This window comes from Triturus cristatus, chromosome 4_2 (assembly GCF_964204655.1).
Source record: "Triturus cristatus chromosome 4_2, aTriCri1.1, whole genome shotgun sequence".
Lineage (NCBI taxonomy): Eukaryota > Metazoa > Chordata > Amphibia > Caudata > Salamandridae > Triturus > Triturus cristatus.
This window is the reverse complement of record NC_140586.1, coordinates 951,172,147-951,192,472: the sequence shown is the minus strand read 5'-3', so window position 1 is coordinate 951,192,472 and position 20,326 is coordinate 951,172,147. Positions and strand designations below refer to the sequence as shown.

Below are 20,326 nucleotides of genomic sequence, written 5' to 3'. Positions count from 1 at the left end.
GCGGCGCTCAGGTCTAATAATACTAGCGCCGCCGTCTGTTTACGCGTGTCTGTAAGTGTTTGGAAGCTATCATGTCTTCTTGTAGTGAACGTAGCATGTTTGTGTGTTCCTGCACCAATGTCTAACTGAAAAGTCAGGTTTTATTAAGTCGTAGAAAGGTTTTACCCTTTCTGCGTAATCCAAAATGTATGTTCTGCCAAAATTTAGGAATCCCAGTATTGATTGTAGATTTTTAAATGTTTTTGGAGGTTAGAGAAGCGCACACTAAAACGTTGGCTGCCAAATTTTTCCCTTCACTTGGAAGCTCATATCTTAAAAACAGGACATTGAGGTGGGCTATTTTCGATTTCTTAAAATTAAATTTGTAGCCGTCGGAGGCGAATCCCATAATTATGGTGCTCACCCTGGTCATGTGCCTCTTTAAGTCATCGTCCGTCATATAAATATCATCCACATAGAACAATGCTTCCTCATCAAAATTTTGTAGTAACTCAGTTACTCTTGCTGAAAATACCCCTGGGCTGTTCTTATACCCCTGGGGGAGACGACAGAATTGTCGCTGGGACCCTAATGCAGAGAATGGGGACAAATACCTGCTTTCAGGCGCTATATTTTGGCAGAAAAATCCATTTCAGATGTCAAGTGTAGTTTTGTATTTTTTTTTGCACAGTGTTATTCATTAATGCGGCACTATGTGCATTTTGGACAGCAAATGTCTTTGTGCAAGTGTTTAGATGTCTGTAATCTAAAACTAGACAATATGTATTGTCAGGTTTCATGACAGGAAACAAGGGATTGTTCATTGGTGAGGTGCATGTTTAAGTGACCCCCTGGTATTCAAGTTGATCTAAGATCTTCCTGACCGGTTTTTAAGCTTCTTGCTTTATTGGATATTGCCTCTGTGTATTTGGTGAAACTTTTAGCAGGATCACGTGGTGGGTTGAATTCTCATCCCATCCAGTATGATTTTATACAATGCTGGAGCTAGGGCTACTGCCCACTCCCGTGCATATGCATATTTAAGATGTATGGGAACGAGGTCGTAGAAACCTAGAAAAATTACTGTTTTTCCCCTAGGGCACTCAATACGAATTCTGGCGGCCAATCTTGTTCTGCTAATAGGATGTCATAACCAGATGACAGATTTTCCCAAAACAGACTTTAACTTTCCTGGGCTTGTCCCCCTCCATTTGAAGTGTTATTTCATGTAACTTATGTGGGACGCTCACCCTCGTATCTGGTGTTTCCACTTTGATATAATCATTCAAGTTCGCTGTCACCAGAAATTCCATCAGGTTCTGGCAAGCTATTGTTACTTCTGCCACACTGTCTAGCATCTATAAAGAAAACAATGGTTCTGTCGGGTATCACATATAAATCAACAGCCGAAAAACTCGATGAGTTATTCAAAGACATGTTTACTTTCAAGCAAAGGAACACACATGAAGACCAAATGGGGTATTGCATTAATTTTTATAAATTACATCATTTATAAATACCCCAACATACTTTGTAAGGCTGTCAAAACACAAAGTGAAATATGTTGTGATCTGTGACAAAAGTGACATCTAGTGCTCAGTAATACAGTAATGGTGCACAATATGTACAAGATGAGTAAAAATATGTACAAGAAAATTTGTGGCCAGGAATCAGGTATTGGAAATCAATGATTCTGTGAATTGATTGAATAATTCTTTTTCGCAGAGCATAAGGACTGGTCCAAGGGATATTGTCGACGTTTCAACCCAGGGTCTGCACTACTAGTTAGTCAGTGCGGGTCTTCGTCAGAACATAGAGGGGGATGATGACAGCCTGTGAACATGAAGGCGTATGGGTCAGGTGTGTTCCAAATCAGTGTATACTAGTGTTTGTATGATCATTGTGTCAAGCGGATGCGGGCGACTCACCTAATAATGCCCCGTTGGGCAGTGAGGGCGCCTAGACACCGGCGCCGCCTTTCCGTTGTGACCGTTCAGGACTTGCGATTGACTTCCTATATACCTCTGACTAAGGGTAAGAAGAGATCACCGGGAATCCGACTTAGCCCTCTGGACGATGTCAAATAACGACGGGATATATAGCAGCATGACTCACTCTATAATTAATCTTGAGCGCGGAAACTCGCGTCTCGGGGCTTCCTTGCTGCTGGCGGGTTCTGCGGGTAAACTGGAGTGGGGAGGTTTAAAACCCTTTTGTGACTTAAAAGGCAGATAGTGGGCACACGTACTGTATCTAAGTACCATCCCGTTTCTCTCACCTTTTGTAGTTATTTAGAAAAGACTCCAGTCGTCTTGGACATACTCAGGCGTAGGACCTGGCATGCCGGTATGAATCAACAACTGGGAAACCTTGTCGGGCTGCTGATATGTCTGGACGACACGTGATGGGCGTGCGCGTGTACGTCGCGTGATTGGGTGCAGCAGCAGAATGCTAAGTGGGAATGGTTGCTAGGCAACCTCCATCGATGCTAAGATTCGTTCATGACACGTTTAAAGTTACGTGTATGCGTCATGCAACGTTGTGTCTTGTTGAGGGCTCGGTTGCTGGGCAACCAGCGAACCGTATCTGGGACAGGTTAAGACTGATATTCACTCTTGGCTTGACCCAGCGCTATACCTGGATCGTACGTGGTCGCTGTTTGGGGTGAATAGGATCTGAGTACAATAATGGTGCATACATTTCTTAATTGCGAATGCGTTTTTTCTACGTTTACACATTATGCAGCCATTATAAAGTAATTACAGCGCAACATTGTACAAACACTGTACCAGATGAGACAATACATAATGTACTGAAGAATTGGAAATTACATTACATAGTGTGCATTGTGGCGAACAAGTGAGACATCTTTAAAATTGGATTATACTGATTGTTCCTTCTACTTCCTATAAATCGTTAACCGCAAACCCAGTTGTATATGCTCATGAAGTAATTGTAGCTTATCCCAGCTGCTAAAATATGCAAAATTGCATAGTCGTTTTAACAAATACAAAAACTGCCCTGATACGTAAGAACTTACATCATGCACAGAGGTGGCAATATGGTGGACAATACAATTGCAGCATATCATTACAGCTGAAATAAAAACGGGGTTCGTGCTTGTACTCAGATGTGCACAGCTACAAAACTAAGTGTGTATGCTCCTATCCGTAAAGTATTTACAGTGATTGAGACGTGGATGTGTTCTTATTCGGAAACATATTCACAGCGATAGAGACGCGGATCTTGCAGATCATGAATAGTAAAATGTGCATATATTTACAGTGAGGGAAGCATTGCGTAGGTTGCAATGCACAAGCGTTTTAGTGAACTGAGCAAGTCCAAACAATGGGTGCTCGCGCTCGAGGTACTTTCCAGCCGATCATGTATGCTAAGAGTGTACCCCAGGCGCGTTCATCAAGGGTTCATGTATTGCAAATCGGTTCAGTAATATGTGAGGACCACCAAGCACCATTGGATGCTAAAGTTGGCCCATTTGTCTTGCGGTTTCCTCCAACTCATTTAACCCATTTTGTACAGTGTTGAGGGAGTGTATCCATTTATACTCTTTGTAATTTAGGGCCCATGAGGTGGACCCTCCTCTAGTGGGGGCACTGATCTTCTCTATGACCCGCCATCTTCTGTCATCAGGGGAGTGATTGTGTGTCACAAAATGATCAACCAAAGGTGCACCCTGTACCCAGCATCTTTCTTTGCTCATGTGCTGTAATATTCTGGTTTTCACTTTCTGAGTGGTTTGGCCCACATAAACTAAACCACACGGGCAACGGATTAGGTATATCACGTTGGAGCTGTTACAATTAGTGAAGTGCGGTAGCTTATATGTTCTGTTGTTATGTGTGAATGAGGATCCTTCGTCACATAGGGGGCACGCTTTGCACTGACCACATTTGTGATGTCCAGTAACAGGTGGCAGGCCCAGATGGCTCCTGAGGTCTAGTGGTTTGGGGGAATCTACGTATGCCCTGACGACGTTGTCTTTAATATTTCTGCCTCTTTTGAACGCGAAGATGGGGTCCTCATTGGTCTGTAGTCCACTTGCAACCAGATTCCAATACTGCTTCACGATCTTTTTTATATCGTTGCTCTTGGTATTAAATGTTGTTACGCAAACGATATTCTCTGTTTTAGTAGATTTCACCTTAACCTCCAGCAACTGGTCCCGGGGTCAGTACCAGACACGTTTTTTTGCACGTTTCAATAATCCTGTTGGATACCCCCTCTCTTTCAGACGGCTCGTGAGTGTTTCAGCTTCTTTGAAGAAAGCTCTCCTCCTGGTACAATTTCTTCTGAGCCTGAGGTATTGCCCGTAGGGTAGATTGTCCCTCAGGCTGCGCGGGTGATGTGATTCATACTTCAGCAACGTGTTTCCTCCCATGGGTTTTCGGTAGAGGTCACAGTACAGTAAACCTTCCTCAACTCGGAAAGTCAAATCCAGGAACTCTATGGCCTTATTGTCACTCGTCATGGTGAATTGGATGTCCCTTGACCTGGTGTTGAGCCAGTTGTGAAATTCATTCAACTCATTGACATCCCCTGACCACACCACTATGACATCGTCAATGTATCGTTTCCATACTGTCATCTGGTTGAGGTATGGGTTATCATGGCTATACAGGTGTTCCTCTTCGTAGCAGTCCATGAAGATGTTCTCCAGACTAGGTGCGTAGGTGGCCCCCATCGCAACTCCCTTGCATTGGTAATAGAATTGTTTTTTAAAAATGAAATAGTTTCTTTTCATGGCAATCTCCAATAGTGAAAACAGATAATCAGTTGGTATCCTAGTGTGGTCTGGGCCGTGTATAGAGTATGGTTCTAATTACGTCCAGTGCTTTGTCTTGGGGAATTGACGTGTACAATGAGGACACATCGAGTGTCACAAGTAGTTGACTCTGGACATCATATGGTTGCCCCTCCAGTAGTTGTATGATGTGCATGCTGTCTCTCACAAAGTATTTCAGTTTGGGAACCAAGGGTTGTAAGAAATAATCAATTAACTGGTTCAGTGGTTCCAGGATAGACCCACAGCCTGAAACAATCGGTCTACCTGGTGGCTTCTCTATCCGCTTGTGCACTTTGGGCAGAGTGTATATCATAGGGATCCTTGGTTCTTTCTTATTTAGGAATTCGCATTCAGGCTGGCTCAAAAATCCCTCCGCCAATCCATCCCTAGTTAGTTTCTCTATCAAGGTTTTGAGCTCTGTAGTAGGGTCTCGTGGGATAGGCTGATAACTTTCCAAGACCCCCAGTTGCAGATCTATCTCTTCCACATAGTCATATTCTGTAGTACTAACGCTCCACCCTTATCCGCCGCCTTGATAATGATGGAATCATTGCTGCCCAGGGATTGTAGCGCTAGTCTCTCCTCCTTGCTGATGTTATACTTTATGTATTTCCTTGCCTCCAAGAGTTGCATGGTTTCTTGGAGGACAATCATCTCATAGGCAAGTATCTTCTCACTCATTAGAAATTCACCTGGAGTGAAGGTAGATGGGGGTCTGAAGTTTGTATCTGCCGCTGCTGGGTTGTAGATACTTTTACTGAAGTAATATTTCAGTCTGATTTTGCGGAAAAATCTTTGCAGCTCAAGTTTAACCTGGAATGAATCCGGTATCACGGTCGGCAAAAACGACAGTCCTCTTGAAAGAACCTCTCTCTCAGCTGGGTACATGATGTGGTTAGACAAATTAATTATGGGGTCCATGTGATTGAAGATGTGAGCATGTTGTGCACCCTCCGTCGAGTTCAATGGTACATCGGTGTTCGTGCTGTGCATATCAACGATTGTTCTCTCTGGGTTGGCCATCGTTTGAGTGTTGCTGGTAGTGTGGTCTACAGTACATGTGTCAAGAACAGTGGGTGGGGTACATTCCCTCAACAACTGGGTAAAGACGCTGTTCTCTACGCAGGTTCTACCACCTGTACGTTTGCCTGCGTGTTGAGATCTCCCCATGTGTTTCTGGCTGGAGTCTTTTCTAAATAACTACAGAAGGTGAGAGAAACGGGAGGGTACTTAGATACAGTACGTGTGCCCACTATCCGACTTTTAAGTCACAAAAGGGTTTTAAACCTCCCCACTCCTGTTTCCCTGCAGAACCCGCCGGCAGCAAGGAAGTCCCGAGACGCGAGTTTCCGCGCTCAAGAGTAATTATAGGGTGAGTAATGCTGCTATATAACCCCGTCGTTATTCGACATCGTCCAGAGGACTAAGTCTAATTCCCGGTGATCTCTTCTTACCCTTAGTCAGAGGTGTATAGGAAGACAATCGCACGACCTGTACGGTCACAACGGAAAGGTGTCGCAAGTGTCTAGGCGCCCTCACTGCCCAATGGGGCATTATTAGGTGAGTCACCCGCATCCGCTTGAGACAATGATCATACAAACGCTAGTATACACTGATTTGGAACACACCTGACCCATACGCCTTCATATTCACAGGCTGTCGTCATCATCCCCCTTCTATGTCCTGATGAAGACCCGCACTGACTAACTAGTAGTGCAGACCCTGGGTTGAAACTTCAACAATCTCCCTTGGACCAGTCCTTGGGCTCTGCGAAAAAGACGTATTCAATCATTTCGCAGAATCATTGATTTCCAATACCTGATTCCTGGCCACCAATTTCTTTGTACATATTTTTAGTCACTTTGTACATATTGTGCACCATTACTGTATCTCTGAGCACTAGATGTCACTTCTGTCACAGATCACAACATATTTCACTTTGTGTTTTGACAGCCTTACAAAGTATGTTGGGGTATTTATAAATGATGTCATTTATAAAAATTAACGCAATACCCCATTTGGTCTTCATGTGTGTTCCTTTGATTGAAAGTAAACGTGTCTTTGAATAACTCATCGAGTTTTTCGGCTGTTGAAGTAATATGTGATACCCGACAGAACCATTGTTTTCTTTATATACAATTTCCCAGGTTCTGAGGGATACTGGGTTGCCCCATTGCTACTGAAACTTGAATCAGCACTGTCTAGCATCGTCAGAGCCCATTTCCCGTTCAGAAGCTGCGTCCTCAGAATTCTGGAAATGTCTGATATTCAGCCCTGCAACTTTCTTCTTCTTTTGATTTTGTCTTTTCTTCTTTTTTGGAAGTATTGTCTTGAGCATGCTACTTGTCTCTGGACTTTGTACTCTCTTCTTTGTGTTCTGACCGTCCTTCTCTCTCTGAGTTTTTCGTCAAGCCCTGAAAGGAACAAGAGGAACGTGTATCAGTATCCTGATACCTGTCAGGTTTCCTAATATTATCCCCATTCCTAAGGTTGTACCTCTTTTCAGAACGCTCTTGTGGAGGAGATCTACCTCTGGATTCAGATCTGTCTCCCTTAAAGTTCTGTTGTTTTATATTATCCCACTTCTTTTTTGAAGAAGCAGGTGTCTGCTTGGAAGTGTCCTTTTCGGGACTGGCCATCAGTTGTGGTTTTAATGCTTTCCCACCCAAACAGTCTCTGCCTAATTCTGCATATGCATTATTTTCGGTAGTTCGTGTTGTTGTTCTAACTGACTGAACTCCCTTAGGCGTTGGCGGATTGCTTCCCCTTTAGTATTAGCTAGTATTATGGCTGATACATGGTCATAGTTATTTAGTTACTTCATCCCTAAGTTCAGAGCAGGCTCTGCTCCGTACTCGTTCTGTATTTGTCTTAATACATCCGGTATCACCACTAATGAAGTAATACCTTGAGTCCTGGTAAATATGGCTGCAAAGACTGTACCCCAAGTGGTACAATCTTCTACTTGTGATGTTATCCCCATGGGCAAGCAGATTGTTAGCATTCTGTGTTTTTCATACGAGGTAGTCTTCGGGAATACTGCCTCGAGTTGAGTTATTTTTTTTTTAGCTACCCAGAATGGCAGTTGTTCATGTTTTGTGGGCATTTTGCCCATTATCAGGTGTAATGTTTGTGGTGTGATTTTAGCTGCTGTACCCTGAGATTGATTTCCATTTGTTGCAACTATTGCTGGTTGGACTGTGAAAGTCCTCACGACGAATTGCATCAGGTTGCTGTAAATTTTAATTAAATCTTTGTGTTGTAAGAGTAAGTCTGCCAGTGGCATTGTTTCGATGTGGTGTGTAGGCCGCTAATATTGGCCATGTTGCCCCGTCTCCTCCGAGCGGGTCTAATCTTACTCTTGTTTCTTATATGTGGTAGGGCACCCCTAAACCAGTATAGGTGTTCCTGGTATTTGAGTGGAATCTCTATGTCCTCGCATGGACCATATTCCAGTGGTGCATCTCCTTCTGTATAGTAGTGAAATGTCTGTATTCTCGCATCTGCTTCTGGGAATGTAACCCATGAATAATATACCTATGTTTTGGTTGATTTGTGTGCCTCAATCACAAAAGCTACTAAGCCACCCCTAGCTGATAAATCATTTTCTCATAGTTTCAGGGTGATTGTATGTCTGAATTTATGTTCAATGAGAATTGCGTTTAAATCTTCTTCTCCTGTTGAGAGCTGCAGATTCCCTCCTAGGTTATCTTCTCCCTCAGTCATTTTTGTAACAAAGAAGTTTGTTTAAAGGGACTTAGATAAGGATTTTTTGCACAATTTTAGGAACACTATGTCCTTCAAGCTTGATTAACCAACAGCTAAGCAATAGGATTTTTCGCCTACTCAGCTGTGGCGGAGTTTGTGCCCACCCACTCCAGACGTCTCTGATGTTTTGTGAGTAGGGGTCTCTGAGAATAGAACAACTGAACTACTCAGATTCTACTGTTAAATAAGTACCCAACCAACGTTGGTGGCGCCATGTCGTGTAGTTCCTATATTACCCATTCAGGACCTGCGCGTTTTGATAAGATAAACTGTGGGATTGGTGGCAGACTGACTCTGAGCACCCCCACGGAGAAATGTTAGCCTGTTTGTATTAGCTAGCTCACAGTGCCACTAGTGTCTTCTCTTATTGGGGAGAGAATAGTTTCTGGCATTCTTAGAACATGACAACCCTGATCCCTCAGGATCATGGAAACCGTATACTACTTTTCGCTCAGTCACTCGTGCTCACTTAGTTTGTCTCAGAATAAACAGTCTGGGCATTTCAATAAGGATTTATTGAACAGTTGTTATTCTTGTGTAGAATATATGAGCTGCAACAACCATTAGACAGTAGCATAGATATATGATTAGCAATACAGTGAATATAAAAGCATAGTACAGTTCTACCATCTTGCAATAAGCATGAATAAATACATGAATATAAAATGCAGGATAAAAGTGTGCATGCTCCCACGATGCCTGTCGAGATGTACCAAAGTGTACCTAGCATGTGAGTAGGTGTGAAGCCAAGAATCCCTCTAGGATTTAGTCGAACCCCATTACCTGAAGTGTGAGAATGTAGGAGCCCGTCCTGGTCTCTAGTTGGACACTCCGCGAGGGATGTTTAGACCACTGTCAGCTGGAGCGTCTGCATGCAGGAGCCTCAGCGTCTCTGGTCAGTGTGTCAGCCTGGAAGTCTCGGTTCCCTCTACCAACCCTAGCAAGATGTGCTGTATTTATGCAAAAAGTATCTAGGATTTCTTTGTCCCATGTCTCATGTATTAGCCATTGTTGGATGTGAGGATGACATATGGGATGAACCTTGTACGTAGATATGGTGGGCTAGATGGTGTTGCCCCTAGCTGGTTTCCAAGAACCCTCATGACTATTCATTCATACTGTGAGTCCATTGATGAAGTTATAGACACTATTGTTCAGGAGAAACCCTCCTTCTGTACCCAGGACTAGAACTAGTTAAAGGTTCAATCCTAAAGGCTTGTTACTGTGTAGTATAAGTAAGGTAATATAGGTGAAGGTGTATGATATTACCCGGGCCTATATTAAGGTACCTATATGAAACATAACAACCCATTGATAGGCAGTCCAGTCTTTGAGTGTGTGCAATCATTTGGTGATTGAGTGTGTACAACAAATGCTTAATTAACACTACCCTCTGATAAAGCCTTACTGCTCTCCCACACTACCACAAATAGAAGGTAAGGTGCTATCTACGTTTACCTCTGCCTACCTTCGGGGTTCCACTGGGCTCTGTGCACACTATACCTTACTTTGGTATAGTATATACAGAGCCAGCTTCCTACAGGATTCCCTCCCAGTTATGAACTGTTTGCCTAGAAATAGGCAATTTCACCAATTTCTGTATTTTTTGAATTCCAAATGCCAAGTCCTTTTCACCATTCTCCTTTTGTAAAGCTTTACCTCTTGAAATGGGTATGGCAAACTGCTGAAGCAGAGGGGTTTTCCATTAACCTCACAATCTCATTTCAACTAGTAACTCCTGTTACTATTCAAATCAGTAGGCACATTAGTAATTTCTGCCTATCTTTCATAAGTACCTATGTTTTCAATATCTTACTGTACAGTGTATTCTACATGGTAAACTCCCTGTGATTCTTGTTTTTGATTAATACTGTGGGCATTTCCAAATGGATCGCAATGGAGCAGTGAGTGTGCTCAATCCCTAAAACATGGTAACATTGGCTTAAACCCAATTGCCACATTTAATTTACTGGTACGTTCCTAGCAAAGTGGTACTACATGTATCCAGGGCCTATAAATTAAATGCTACTAGTGGGCACGCAGCACTAATTAGCCTTTTAAACAGTTCTCAGGCCTGCAAATGCAGCTTGTATATGCATCTTTAAACTGCCATATTGGCCTAGCAAAATAAACGTTTTGCCAGGCCTAAACCTTCTTTTTTAATGCACATGTCACCCCTATGGTTGGCCCTAGGCAGCCCAGAGGGCAGGGTGTGGTGTATTTAAAATGTTGAACAAGTACTTTTATGTTTTACATGTCCTGGTTGTGACTAACTCTTCAATTTGTTTTCCACTACTGTAAGGCCTGGCTCTCCCATATGATAACATTGTGTTACATTATTACATTTAATAAGTGCTAATGTTCAATTGGGAGCAAAGAGCAATGTCAAGTTTGGTGTCTGAAGAATTGTATTTTAAAACCCTCTTTATTGGTGAAGTGTGATTTTAAGTCACAATCACACTTTTAGAAAGTTGTAATATTCTTGCCCCAACCAATTGGTGCCTGCAACCTCTATCCTGGTTTACATGACTAAGTGTAGCTGGCTGTTGGTCTTTATGTATTGTTCCCAGATAGTGAGACTAAGGGAGAATGGGTTATGGAGGATGGGCCATCTCTTACTTGATGGGGGGGGGCAAAGCTGTCACCTACCACACTTGCACATCACAAAGCCTCCGCTTGAGCACAATCACAAAGGACTATATACTAGTCTTTATACTGTATGCCCCCGTACACGCTGGGGTCAGAGCAGGGCAGCAGGAAATTCCAACTCAGCTCTAGGAGTGTAATCCTTCAGAACCTTCTCCTACTTCAAAGCTGGCACCAAGTAAACCTATTAGACCCTTAGACCAAATTCCATACTTGTGAATACTACAGAAGAAAGACTGCTGGGCTGCTCTGCTGCCAGAAGGGCTGATACTCTGCTACTCTGCTGCCCTGCTTGCTCAGAAGTGAGGCGGGACCTGCACCTTTTATCTGAGGCTGAAGTGACTCCAAGGGCCTCCTTCTGAGCTACAGGGACATCACAAGCTCCAGAGGTCACCTTGCATCTTCCCAGCTGACCTGCTGTCTGGACCTGCAACTGCTTGGACCTTACTGGCCCCTGCTGGAGTGAGTTCCTGATCCTCAGGAGGTGCCCCTCGGGTCCTAGACACTTGGTGTGACGTCAGTTGAGTTCCCTCTCCGAGAAAAGGAAAAATCCTGAATTTGTGGCTATCCGCAACTACATACAAGCCTGTTCACAGCAAGATCTTACCACCCGCGCCGCTCACAAACGCGAATGTCCCAGCAAACCAGACTCTTCACACCTCAGCAACCGTCAGTGCCAACTGGCAACGCGGGAACTGCACTTCGCACTACTTCGCTGTGACAGCCACCGCGAGCCTCCAGTAACGACTATCCGTGACGCCTGACATGATCCTCGCCCCACAGCAGCGACCATCCTCAAAGCCTGGCCTGCTCTTCAGGCTACAGCAACGACCATTCACAATGTTCTCCCTGCTCCTCGCAGCCTCCTTAATAGCGACCAGAACTCTTCGCGCTGAACTTTTGACGATAACTCTTTCAGCAGGACTAAGCTGGTCCTTGTATACGGCCTGCGCTCCTTTGCTGTTGGCCTGAACTTGTGACTTTCACCGGTTTTGCATGACCAAATAACCGCAAGTGGCGCTTTGTGCCTTTACGCAATATATTGACCTAAACTCGTTACATATCTCCAGTTTTACTGATTGGTTTTTTGTTGTTTTGGTCTCGAATATTTTATTAAATTTGACTCTATTTATCTAAATTTGTGTTAGATTTTTCTTGTGTTGTGTTTTAAATTTATTACTGTTTTACGTGTTGCATAAATACTTTACAGATTGCCTCTAAGTTAAGCCTGACTGCTTTTGTACCAAGCTACCAGAGGGATAAGCACAGGTTAATATGCTGTTGGCTCGTGTTTCACCCTGATAAGAATTGTGGTTGTTGCTTGATTAGGGCTTTCACCCCCCTCAGCCAGTAACCTGATTTCTTACAATCACACAAGAACCTGTTCACTGACTGTTTTCCTTCCAAACTTCAGGTTCTGTGATTGTGTCCTCCACATTTTCAATGAAGGAAGAACGGGAAGAGACGCGCCCCTTGGATGATAAGGATGCCCAGAGTAAAAGCAGCAGTAACCAAGCAAGTAAGTGACAAATAAGACACATTTTATCATTAACCTGATGATAAGTCACAAAGAATTCTCTTCGCACATGGTGAATACACAGAGACATTGATGTACATGGACACACATGCACATCGAAATACATTCTCTTCACCTCACCTCAGAACAGTAACGTGGCAGATGTGATTGGGATTCTGGCCTTCCTCTCCACGGACATGTGATCTTGTATTTGCAGACGTTCTAATCCAAACCCATCAGCAGGTCATTGCTTTGTGCTATATAAATCCCTATACCTCCATATGTGGAATTTGAAGAAACTTTGGGGGTACGTGAGCACATACAACACTGTGAAGTGCTCCTAGAGGTTCCTCTGACACCTACACATGTCATCAGGGCAAGTTTGTTGAGTATCCCTCACCTCTTCAAACACCTGAGCATCCAGACTGAAGGCACAGGGGGCGTGGTCTCAGATATTTCCATGGCTTTCACTCTGTGACCATTGCCTAATTCTATGAGGTTATTGCATGATTTGATTAGGATGCCATATTGCAGCATATTAGTCATAGATGGAGGTTTTGTGGCTGACAGAGACATCTGTCTCTGGGGGCTGACCTGAAATTCCAGTGTTGAGGGTTGAACACTGGAAGCATTGAGCAGAGGCAGTGCTCGCTGCGAGATACCATGACATGTTTAAAATGCATTTTTATGATTATACTTTTTCCGACATAGAAGAAAAGGAAACTGGGTGGGTTTCAGTGCAGCGCAAGAAAGGTTGTTTGGCAGAGGACAGATGTGGAATGCCCCAGTTCATTAAACCCAGTAAGAGGTAGGACACACAGAGAAACAGGTCTGTAGGTGTCACCTGCTCTGTGTCCTTGGATGGTTTGCAAGGAATGTTCATATTGTGCAGACCGCATAGTGTCCCACCCCCATTCCTTTGGGTGACATTCTCTTAGACTGCTGGACGGACATGTGTACTCACACTCTACCTCCCCTTGTCTCTCACTCACTCTCTCCCACACTTCCCCATATGCCTCACACAAGGAAGGACAAGGACTCAAGGTAACCTGGGCTTGTCTGATTTCACCGGGGAGGGCCAGTAGGCAGCCACCCCTTAATAGGTGCAGCTAAAAAGTCTTCTGCCCCTGAACTGACATCAGCTGACCACATGGTCCAGTGACCTCATGTACTGGTGGGAGGAGGCAGTAGAGACCGTCGGCTATGAGTGGGGGGGGGTGGTACCCTTTTGCTGACCCACTTTCACCATAGCCTTAGCTCTTCTGTGAAAACGTCTCGCCTTCCAATGGACACAGTAGATTGTCTGCTTTATTAGTGGAAAAATATCAAAATCTTCAGGGCAGAGCTGCCCAGATCTGACATGCAATGCTAGTATGTTTATTCTCACACTATGCGCCTGGGTTGCCATTTTGAATACACTGAGAAATGTGTTCGCTCTGCTGGGGAAGTCCTGGTCGTGTATCTCTGACAGTCTTTAAGAGCTAGCATCAGTGTCCGAGACAAGAACGCCTGTGTTCGATCGCGGTTCTAGAGGGTCAGTGTCTCGTAGTGACGCAGGATGCCACTGTTCCTGGAGGGTCTGTGGTCAACAGAAGTGGCATCTGTCCACTCACACAGACCTTACGATGACTCTTTAGTGTCAGTACCTCAGTGAGAACCAGAGGAGACTCCCGGAGCAGCGACTCCACCACACTGCGCTGGATTCAGTGAGAACCAGAGGAGACTCCCGCTGTTGGAGCAGCGACTCCACCACACTGCGCCGGATTCAGTGAGAACCAGAGGAGACTCCCGCTGTCGGAGCAGCAACTCCGCCACACTGCGCCGGATTCAGTGAGAACCAGAGGAGACTCCCGCTGCCAGAGCAGCGACTCCGCCACACTGCGCCGGATTCAGTGAGAACCAGAGGAGACTCCCGCTGTCGGAGCAACGACTCCACCACACTGCGCCGGATTCAGTGAGAACCAGAGGAGACTCCCGCTGTCGGAGCAGCGACTCTGCCACACTGCGCCGGATTCAGTGAGAACCAGAGGAGACTCCCGCTGTCGGAGCAGCGACTCCGCCACACTGCGCCGGATTCAGTGAGAACCAGAGGAGACTCCCGCTGCCGGAGCAGCGACTCCACCACACTGCGCCGGATTCAGTGAGAACCAGAGGAGACTCCCGCTGTCGGAGCAGCGACTCCGCCACACTGCGCCGGATTCAGTGAGAACCAGAGGAGACTCCCGCTGTCGGAGTAGCGACTCCACCACACTGCGCTGGATTCAGTGAGAACCAGAGCAGACTCCCGCTGTCGGAGCAGCGACTCCGCCACACTGCGCTGGATTCAGTGAGAACCAGAGGAGACTCCCGCTGTCGGAGCAGCGACTCCGCCACACTGCGCTGGATTCAGTGAGAACCAGAGGAGACTCCCGCTGTCGGAGTAGCGACTCCACCACACTGCGCTGGATTCAGTGAGAACAAGAGGAGACTCCCGCTGTCGGAGTAGCGACTCCACCACAATGCGCTGGATTCAGTGAGAACCAGAGGAGACTCGCGCTGTCGGAGCAGCGACTCCGCCACACTGCGCTGGATTCAGTGAGAACCAGAGGAGACTCCCGCTGTCGGAGCAGCAACCCCACCCCACTGCACTGGATTCAGTGAGAACCAGAGGAAGCTCCCGCTGTCGGAGCAGCGACTCCGCCACACTGCGCTGGATTCAGTGAGAACCAGAGGAGACTCCCGCTGTCGGAGCAGCGACTCCGCCACACTGCGCCGTATTCAGTGAGCACCAGAGGAGACTCCCGCTGTCGGAGCAGCGACTCCACCACACTGCGCCGGATTCAGTGAGAACCAGAGGAGACTCCCGCTGTCGGAGCAGCGACTCCGCCACACTGCGCTGGATTCAGTGAGAACCAGAGGAGACTCCCGCTGTCGGAGTAGCGACTCCGCCACACTGCGCTGCATTCAGTGAGAACCAGGAGAGACTCCCGCTGTTGGAGCAGCAACTCCACCACACTGCGCCGGATTCAGTGAGAACCAGGGGAGACACCCGCTGTCGGAGCAGCGACTCCACCACACTGCGCTGGATTCAGTGAGAACCAGGGGAGACTCCCGCTGTCGGAGCAGCGACTCCGCCACACTGCGCTGGATTCAGTGAGAACCAGGGGAGACTCCCGCTGTCGGAGCAGCGACTCCACCACACTGCGCCGGATTCAGTGAGAACCAGAGGAGACTCCCGCTGTCGGAGCAGCGACTCCACCACACTGTGCTGGATGAACGACTGCAGGAGACATAAGACACCTAGTTGGCGCTGTGGCTGAAAAGACTTCTCTGGTCTTAGAGATCTCACATATTCTGTAATCCTGAGTCAATCTGAACACGCACTGCTGCTTCATCAGAAGAGTTCTTTACAACACGAACAAGTAAAACGTTATTTAAGTAGAAGCAGAAGACAAGATGGAGAATGGCATAAGGGAAAGCCATAATGAGAATAATGGAGCTACATAATTCAGTTTGGAGGCGCAGATGGGAGGATGAGATCAAAATAGAATTGGGCTCCATAAATGGCGACATAAGTTGCACATGTGCAACAGAAGAAGGATCTACTTGAGGTGATATCAAAGAATCTCAGGCGTCATAAAAAGCTATTTTGTTTTCAAGTCGAAGTACGAGCACAACCGGGTGTTACTGATGCAGAGTTACACAGTGGTTCTTTAGATCACTTTTGAGTTGAGCCAGAGTTGAGCAAGTCGGGGAGGGAGTTCCAGATCATGGGAACATTCTTTTTTTTTTTATAACTTTATTTTTGTGCAGGCATGAAAAGATTACAGATGTGGCACGTCCATACCATCATGTCAAACTTACATCTTGTTATTAGTCCACAGCCGTTATGCCCATAACCCTGAGGCCGGGCAGCTACACCTAGGTATTCCAATAGTGTGCAAATGTTTCCAATGTTACGCGTTCCACATGGAACCCCACGATCCTGCTTTTTGTCTATTTTCTCCCACAACACCCCCCCCCCTTCCCCCACTACCCCCTACAGAACTAATAGCACGTCCCCCTCCAGGGTTGACAGATAGCTCCCAAGTCCATCCAACTATGTGTCACCAGTCCACCGGTTTCATTCGTGCATAGTGCATTAGTGCTTGTCCCCCCTCCCATAACACAATATAGCATCTCGCATGTACGGAATCTCTAAATGAATCACTGTCACTGTCTTGTACGGGTACTCATCGTTATCAGGTGGTCCCTCCCGCCCATCCCCGCCATCTACCCCTCTATGTGTGTCCTCCTATGTGTCCCACCTCTAGGCCATGGTATTGTCTCCATTTGCTCCATATCTTTCGGAATTTTTTTGGACAGCCTCTAGCTTTGTATGTCACTCGTTCTGCTGCCATATAGAGGTCCAGACCTCTCCTCCATTCCTCTATCACTGGCCGCTCCGCCACCCCCCAATATTTTGCAATGTCCCTTTTCGCTACCACCAGCGCCAACACCAAGAAAATGATATGTGGGCGCGGCAGGTCTACTTCGGTCACCATTCCCAGTAACGCCAGTTTCGGGTCTAGAGTTAGCTCTATTCCCAACACCTCCCCCAATTCTGTGAAGATGTGAGACCAATACGTTTGAATTTTCTCGCAGGACCATATAGTGTGATAGAAATCTCCCTGTTCGGTATTGCATCGAAGACACGTGGCGTCTGCTATCCTACCCATCTTGTGGAGACGCCTCCGGTCGAAGTATGTCCTGTGTAATACATTTAATTGGATCAGCCTCAGCCGTGACTTAATGGCGACTTCTCGGGGGTGCATCAGTATCAGCTCCCAGTCTAAGTCCTCTAGCTGCCCTACGTCCGCCTCCCATGTACCTCTGAGTTTCGCCAGATTTCCCAACATGTTGTTTGTGAGGGTTTTATATGTAAGCGACACTGCCTGGTGTACCATCTGCTCCTGTAGGAGTCTCCCTTCCAAAGGTGCATATTCCGGTATGTCCTGTAGTGATATCTGCTGTGCATTCCAGGCATGTACTAACTGCAGGTGCTTGTACCGTTGTGTGTGGTGTAAACCGAACTCCGCCTGCAGCATCGCGAACGTCTTCAGCTCACCTTTACTAATCACGTCCGCAATGGTGGAGATCCCTATGTCATCCCACCTTTGGAAGCCTTTCAGTTTATGGAGTTCCTTGAACCATTTGCAGTGCCACAGTGGTGTCTGACGTGTTGGCCTCCCCTCCCATCCCGTGGATCTAGTAGCTCGGGACCATGCTCTAATCGTAATCAAAGTCGCTGGCAGGAGCGTTCTCTCCGCCTTTCCCCCATACAGATAGTGAAGTATATTGTGTGCGGATAATTTATGCCTCTCTAATGCATATGTTGGGTGGTCTGCTGGTGCGTGCAGCCAGTCATTGATGGGGGTCAGGTGTTCCGCCCAATAGTATGCCTCCAGGTTCGGTAATGAAATCCCTCCACTATATTGATGTCGCTGGAGTGTCTGGAGCGCAATGCGTGGTTGTTTGCCTAGCCATATGAATGACCGCAGGTCTGCGTGTATTCTGGTGATAGTGTTAGTCGGAAGCGGATAGTACTCGTTTTGAAGTGCGTAGAGGAATTTGGGTAGGGTAATCATCTTATACATCGCCGCCCTTCCCAGTAGGGTGAGCGGCAACTGTCTCCATCTTGTCATATCCTCTACTGCCTCCTTCAGTATTCGTTCCACATTTCTCTGGAACGAGAGCTTTTTGTCCAAGGTGACATATACCCCAAGGTACTGGAACCCCTCAGCGGTGGTGAGTAGACGGTCCGGTAGCGTTACTCCCTGTACTGCTCCCCGTGGCGTATACAGGACTGATTTATGCCAGTTGATGGTATGGCCTGCCATTACCCCAAAGTCTTCCAACTCTCTGAACAACTTCCCTACGGAGACCTCGGGGTTCGTGATATACAACAGTACATCGTCTGCATATAACGAAACCTTTTCCTGAGTATCCCCCGACTCGGTACACCTGAAGCCATGGATCTCTGGGTTCTGTCGAATTTTGGCCGCCAGTATTTCTATAGTGAGAGTGAAAAGGAGAGGGGACAGCGGGCATCCTTGTCTGGTGCCCCGCTCCACCCGGAATTCGCGCGATAAGCACCCATTCACTCGTACCCGCGCCTTCGGCGCCGCGTATAGCAGCCCTATCCATTTCTGAAAGTGTGGGCCAAAGCCAAACCGACGCAACACTGCCATGAGAAAGGGCCAATGTACAGCATCGAACGCTTTTTCCGCGTCCAAGGACAGGAACCAGTGCGGCTCCGTTCTACCTTGTATTTCTTGGAGCCAGTTGTGGGTCCGTCTGAGGTTGAGTTTTGTCGCTCTATCCGGCAAAAATCCGGATTGGTCTGTGTGTATAAGGTCTGGGACCACCGTCCGTAGGCGCGCCGCTAGAATTGTGGCCAGTACTTTGACCTCCATATTTAAGAGGGAGATGGGGCGGTACGAGGCACAATCCTCCTTCGGCTTGCCCTGTTTGTAGATCGGCACTATGGTTGCTAATGCTAGATCTCGTGGGAGTCTCCCTAGTCCGTATGCTTCAACATATAGAGCCAACAGGTGAGGCGTCAATAGGTCGGCTGTCTTTTTAAAGAATTCCGCCGGGAACCCGTTGGGCCCCGGTGTTTTCCCCGTTTTTAATTTATTGATGGCTGCGGAGATCTCCTCCAGTGTGATTCCCGCCTCCAAAGGGGCGCTGAGTTCCTCATCCAATACTGGGATATCCAGATTTTCCATATAAAGTAAGGCCTCGTCCACTGACCCGAGGTCTCGGCCCCTATAGAAGTTCTCATAGTGAAGTGCGAAGGCTTCTGCTATGCCCCTGTCGGTAGTTTCCAGGCCTCCCCCATCCTTCCTGATTCGTTCCACCCACCTCGCGGCGTGTTCTTTCCTGCTAAGCCAAGCCAGGAGCTTGCCTGACTTGTCGCCTACATCATACAGGCGGTGTAACGTTGCTAGGGCTTGCGTCTTTGCCTCATTAGAGACCAGTTCCCTATACTCCTTCTGTTTGTCTTGCAGTTGCCGCAGTATACCGTCCCCTCGGTTTACAAGGTAGTGTCTTTCTAGGGTCAGGATTTCGAGTTCTAACGCTGTTGCCTCCCTGTGCTGTTTGCTGCGCTCATCCCGTAGTCTCCCTCTAAGTCTATCTCTCATCACAGGCTTCATGGCTTCCCAGAAGATAATGTTAGATTCCACTGAGCCCTTGTTCTCCGCTACATACACTTTTATGTCTGCCCTCAGACCCCGTACTATTTCAGGGGATTGAATATCCCAGGCTGCCAAGCGCCATTCCGTCTCACGCCTTTCGGTGTTCTTCCCTAAGAGCGCATATAGGGGGGAGTGGTCTGAAATTCCCCTTGCCTTGTACGTGAACTCATCTCCTTCCGACAGGTACTGTCTTGCCACAAAAATATAGTCTAGCCTGGAGAAGGTTTTGTGGGCCCCTGAGTAAAAGGAGAACGTCTCTTGCATCGGGTGTCGCCATCGCCATGCGTCAGTGAGTCCCATGTCCGCCACGTATTTCGCAAGAGCTGTTTGTGTCCCCCCTCTGCGTGTTGCCCCCGAGCGGTCTAATTCTTCCGACATGACGTCATTGAAGTC

General features: G+C 46.7%; 1 protein-coding gene across 2 annotated transcripts in view; it reads left to right on the top strand.

Annotated features, from left to right (window-relative positions):
- Window positions 1-20,326, top strand: part of LOC146839072 (uncharacterized) — a 123,457-nt gene that overhangs the window by 25,580 nt on the left and 77,551 nt on the right. For both annotated transcript variants that reach the window (XM_085603079.1, XM_085603077.1), the window contains exon 2: window positions 12,612-12,716. In XM_085603079.1, the coding sequence (XP_085459205.1) occupies window positions 12,641-12,716 (76 nt within the window). In that variant the 5' untranslated portion in view covers window positions 12,612-12,640. The remainder of the gene's footprint in view (window positions 1-12,611; window positions 12,717-20,326) is intronic.